Source organism: Gavialis gangeticus, unplaced genomic scaffold (assembly GCF_001723915.1).
Source record: "Gavialis gangeticus isolate Ggan-Ray unplaced genomic scaffold, GavGan_comp1, whole genome shotgun sequence".
NCBI classification, from domain to species: domain Eukaryota; kingdom Metazoa; phylum Chordata; order Crocodylia; family Gavialidae; genus Gavialis; species Gavialis gangeticus.
In genome coordinates, this window is record NW_017729002.1 from 16,119,198 (window position 1) to 16,124,992 (window position 5,795).

The window sequence follows — 5,795 nt, forward strand, 5'->3', positions numbered from 1 at the left end:
ACATCCGCCACTCCCTGCTCCGCAGGGACGCCCTCAGCGCCGCCAAAGAAGTGCTGTATCACCTGGACATCTACTTCAGCAGCCAGCTGCAGAGTGCCCCGCTCCCCATCGTAGACAAAGGTCCCATCGAGTTGCTGGAAGAGTTTATATTTCAGGTCCCAAAGGAGCGCAATTCCCAGCCTAAGGTAAGTGGCAGGGCTGCAGGGACTGGGAAATGTGCTTTGGACTGACAGACCCCTAAGGCTGCACCCCAAGAGCTGCTTGCTTTGGTTAGCTGAGAACCTTTTAAGGGGTTTCAGTAGAGGGGTTTGCACAGGAAAGTACAAGGAATCCCCTCAGTATCTCTAGCTGCCTGTAGTTGGATTCCTGCTCCCCTTCACAGGTAGTGTCAGTCAAGGAGGCTTACCCTTAGCAGTTGCTGTTATGCCAGTTTTCTTTAAGCATTTCTCCATAGCAGTTTTGTCCATTATTATTCAGTACCAACAGTGTGCGTGGCTCTGTGCTGGGCACAAATATCAAGACTCTTCCTGCTTCAGAGCACTTTAAAATTTGGCATCCTGACTCTGCAATCTGACCAGCATAGCTGGAAACTTATATCTATCAAGAGCCCCAGAGTTTGTGGGGGCCCCATGTGGGTGCAAGGACCTGCCTATGGAGGTTTAGCACTGGAATTAGGACCTGGAAGGCAGGGAGAGAAATACAAAGTGCACAGGGAACATGAGTGAAAGGAGCTATGGTAGGGTATCTTTTGTTTTGTATTCCTGGTTTTGTTTCTCTTTTGTATTTTTTGCTCTGATCTTCCTGCAGACTTTATCTTTTGCCTTGATAACAATACCTGTTTGACATTTCCTATAAAATATAATCAATAACCATTTTGTATTGGCAAATAAATACAACTTTTGCTTAGGAACCAGGCCTTTGCACATTGTACTAAAAAAAAAAAAATACAAGAAGTGGGAAGGTGCAGGCTACCCATAAGTAGGGCGCTCCGGAATTCATGCTGGAAGGGCATGGTGCAGCGGTGGCTTTAATTTTGGGGTTCCCCCCCACATCCCCTCCAACTTGATTGGGGGGGGCGGGCTGTTTCTCGCACCTGAAACCACAGCTGCAGTTTTCCCCTCCACACCATCAGGCACAGATCATGAGCAGCAAGTGATGGGGCCTTTCCACCAATCAGCAATGGATGGGGCATGCAGGGGAAACTGCAAAATTTAAAGAAGCTGCTGTGCCCCACACTTCCAATGTGAATTCCAGAGATCCCTAATATTGGGTGGTAAAGTCTGGGAAGGTGTGATGTCTGCTACTGCTTGAAAACTCGACTGCTCGTGTCCAGTTCTTTCAGCAAAAAACTAAGGTTTATTCTAGAGCTAGTCCACATGTTGTTATACCCTGTTCTCCATGAAACTGCTTCAGGTATATGGTTGGATTTAGCCATGAGTAGGAGACTGGACTATGAAGGGGAAGGCAGTGCTTTCTGTTTCTAGACATGTTAATAAAGTAAATCCTAATGTACTTTGTGGCTTCCTTGTTTCCAGAGGCTGAATTCACTTCAAGAGCTTCAGCTCCTTGAAATCATGTGCAATTATTTCCAAGAGCAGACAAAGGATTCCGTTCGGCAGATCATTTTCTCATCTCTCTTCAGCCCTCAAGGAAACAAAGCGGATGACAACAGGATGACCTTATTAGGAAAACTGGTTTCCATGGCAGTAGCGGTGTGTAGAATTCCCGTTCTGGAATGTGCTGCATCCTGGCTTCAGGTAAAGCTTCTTAATTAATAGAGTAGTCTCCAAGGTTAGTAAGCAAAATGGTATGTGCTTGCTGGTGAAGTGCTGCCAAGTACCTAATGTGAACAGTGGGTTGAAACTAAGCAGGACTCTAGGACTTGACTCACAGAACTGGGACCTGCTCTTCAAATACCTACAGAACCTTCTCTTGATGACACCTATGGAGTTTAGGAGAGACAGCAAGGCAGTATAGTAAGAGACATTCTCCACCACTTTGCCTCCTTGAGGGTTTGTGTGGGAAACAAGTCTTGCTTCCTCAGCATCCAGGTGCCCTCTCCCCTGCCCCTCCAACTCCTGTGAATCTCTTAACATCTGTGTGGGGGAGCCCTGCTCTGACTCACGCCTGTAGAATGTGGGTCATGTCTTCATTCCTGCCCAATCCAGGTGTACAGATTGGGCTTTCCTCTGCATCTGGGAAGAGGTGTGAGACTGGGCTTTGGGAGGAGTGCAGAATAGAGACACTTCCCTCTTCTATTGAGGTCCCAGGGATGCTGCTTTTCCATACAGGTTCTATGAGACCTATAGGAACAGGAAGGAGTGATATGTTGTTTGCAGGAGACTTTTACTCATTGAAATTGTGATGCTTAAAGGATGTGGTGGGGACTTTGTCTTGGTAATCTTCCTTCTTCCTTCCATCCATAAGTCTTTTTTATGCTCCCTACTTGCTCTCTCTCCTGAGAACCTCCAGAGGTCTCATTACCCTGGTCTTGTTACCTTGAGAAATCCATGGGGCTCTGGCTTTCTTATTGGACTTGTGTGATCTGCAACATCAGTGCCCCTTAAGACGGAATGTGGATGGGGACTGCAGTTGGAAAAACTTAGAAACCAGCAGGTTGAGAACATTGCTGTGCCCGGATAATAATATTAGATAACTTGCATGCAGGGAGAAAAAAGGCAGAGCAGAGGTGGTGAACATCACACTTTGTATCAGGTGCATGCCACTTTTGCCAGGTACAAAGGTGTTGGAAAGATGATTTTCCTTATTCACTTGTATTCTCAAATTTTAAACACATTTTGGGCAGGGTCTGGGAATATTCATTTTATCCCTGTTTGAATGGAACTGTTGTTCTGTTTGCCTCTCCCAACACTGCCCCCCTCTTCTTCCTTCTTGCCTGTCTTTTATATTCAAACTGCTCTTCCCATTTTCTGTGCTGCTCTGTGTGTATGCTTTCACAGCATCTGATGAAGTGAATTTGGGCTCATGAAAGATTCTGCTATAATTATCTCTAATTTAGTTAGTCTATAAAGTGGAAATCTACCATGCCTTCTGCCTATCTTCAGATTAACACAGCTAATTACCTCTTTTGTACTTTAAGAGGGAAAGAGAGAATTATTAAAAAAACCAGGAAGGTATAAATGCCAAAACTGCAAATTTGCAGGGGAATGTGGGCAGTGAGAACCTTTGAATGCTGTTTTTAACTCATCTCTGGCAAGAGAGTAGATTATGAGTTGAAGGCTCTTTTTAAATGTTGCATTGAATTACCTTAATATACTAGATTGGGGTGCATAACCCCTGGCCTGCAGGCCAGATCTGGCCCACAGTGCCATGTCATCTGCTCCCCTGCTGCCAAATTTCTAGATCCATGGGGAGCCCCAGGCCCTGTATATATACTGAGATCAGGTACCTGATCCCAGTGCACAGGGCCAAGAGGGGGCAATGCTAGGCCCCAGGGCCCAATCCTGATGTAGTAGTTCTGGACCCATGAGGCCAAATCTTGGTGGGCAGGAGCAGTGCTAGAGCTCAGTGGGGCCCAATGCTGGCATGTCAGGCTCCTTGTGGCTCTCCATCTAGCTCCAGGCCACTCCCCTGGATGGCGGGCCACACGGAGCCCCACAAAACGAACAAAAAAATGTACTGGCCAATAAGTATGTTCCTATAATTGAGCCTTAGTGAAATACTCAGCATCTCACTAAAATTTCTTGTGCATTAGTTTTATGGACTTTTCACCCCCTGCTGTTGCAAATCTCTTACAGCGGACACCTGCAGTATACTGCGTGAGGCTAGCCCGGGCCTTAGTTGAGGACTACTGTAATTTGGTGCCAGGTTCCATTCAAACGCTGAAACAAATATTCAATGTCAGTCCTCGCTTCTGCTGCCAGTTTATAACATCAGTCACAGCCCTCTATGACCTTTCTTCAGGTAAGCTGCGTTTAGGCTGTAATGTAGTGCACACTACTGATGCTGCCATGTTCACTTACTTATCTATCTGTTGGTATTCTGGCACTCATCACTGTGGAATTACTGGTAGATGCACCGTGATTTTAATATACTGGATGCAGTGCCTGCACTCTGGAGGAGTAAAGGTAAAAAGTGGGATGTAGCTCTGCCAGTGGTAAGTGAACTCAACAAAGGACGAGGACTGAAGGAGCCTGAAATCAAGTGCCTATTTCTATTAGAGCTGCCAGCTTCCAGAATGGGCAGAGCTAAGCTGCTGTTATCTATGCTTCAGTTGCCCAGTAGCTAAAGGACTCAGTCTAGTACTTTCAGTGGAATAAAACCCTTTATTTATTTATTTTTTTAAGTGTCTGTGACCTGCAGGCTGGAGTGAGAGTAATGTGGGACAATAGCAACAAACAGGACGTGCTTTAAGAAACCATTGCATACCTTGATGCATTCTTCACTTCTGTTGGTGTAGTGCTAGCTGCTGGCATGTATATCACAGCAGTTTACTGCTGTTGATGTCTCTCTGAAATCATAACCATATGCATATTTTGGAAATATTCGAGAGGTAAACTGGTTTTCATAATATTAAGCTGTTCTGGCAATGTGCCTCTCAAGCCAGAAAGTGATTAGCAGGGTGAAAAGGAGCAGGGGAGGTGTTCCAAAATAGTGCAGGTGAAAGGGGAGATCTTCACTCTTTTCTTGCTCCTCCTTCTGAACTCCTGTGGCAAGACACAGTGGTTACCAAGACTGTAATATAAGTGGACAGGTGAGGTTGGAGAAATTTGGGGAATAAGAGAGCAGCATGTTTGAGAGAGAGATTCAGTTTAGGCAGTATCTTGCATTAGATTCAGTGCTGGTTATAGAGTCAGTGAAGGAGGATAGCATGACTAGCCTTTTGGCCTTGACTTCCTAAAGGTGAGGGAGTGTCTGATTTGAAGCTATGTGAAAGGGATTTTAGAAGACAGTATCAAAAAAGGTACTGTAAGAGCGATGTTGTAGCTGTGGTGATTTAGAAATTATGCAAGAAACAAGGATTTCTTACAGTGATATCTTTTTATTGGACTAACTATGTAGTTGGGATAAAGTTAGACAAGCTTTCAAATGCAAGACATTCTTCCTCAGGTTTCAATATCTTGCATTTGAAAGATAAAGTTAGATGAGCTTAACTACATAGTTGGTCCAATAATTACAATTCTTGCATTTGCGCCTGTGCTCTCACTCACTCACTCAAAAAGGCAGCTGCATAAGGATTTCTGCAGAGGCTGAGCCCAGGCTGATGTAGGAAGGGACTAAACTTGCTTTCTCCAGGCTGCCCACCCCCCCCACTCTGCCTCCCCGCCCTTCATTTTCTCCCCCCTCAATTTGTTGAGCAGTTGGGTTTTTTGGGTTTGTTTTTTCAGATGACCTCATCCCCCCTTCAGAACTGCTTGAGATGATAGTCTCCTGGATCTTTGAGGACCCCCGTTTGATACTCATCACCTTCTTAAACACTCCTATTGCAGCCAACTTACCAATAGGATTTTTAGAGCTCACCCCACTCACTGGACTGATCCGCTGGTGTGTGAAGGCCCCCTTAGCTTACAAGAGGAAAAAGAAGGCTTCTGTCTCAAATGGTCACCTCGCCAGTAAAGCTGCCAAGGAGTTAGCCACAGGAGATGATAGAGACTGTCACCAGCTGTATTCCAAACTGCATCTAAGTGTCTTACAAGTTCTCATGATGCTTCAGGTGCACTTAACAGAGAAAAACCTTTATGGCCGTCTGGGGCTAGTGCCCTTTGACCATGTGGTTCCACTTGTGGAGGAAATAAACAGACTGTCTGATGAACTCAATCCACTCAATGCCTCCA

General features: G+C 45.4%; 1 protein-coding gene across 1 annotated transcript in view; it reads left to right on the top strand.

Moving 5' to 3' along the window:
- Nucleotides 1–2: 2 nt before the first annotated feature.
- The window catches only part of CUNH7orf26 (chromosome unknown C7orf26 homolog), a gene marked incomplete at its 5' end in the record, with an annotated part of 20,725 nt that continues 14,932 nt past the window's right edge, over nt 3–5,795 (top strand). Inside the window, 3 exons of the mRNA XM_019507392.1 lie at nt 3–185; nt 1,536–1,757; nt 3,759–3,924. Coding sequence (XP_019362937.1) covers nt 3–185; nt 1,536–1,757; nt 3,759–3,924 — 571 coding nt within the window. The remainder of the gene's footprint in view (nt 186–1,535; nt 1,758–3,758; nt 3,925–5,795) is intronic.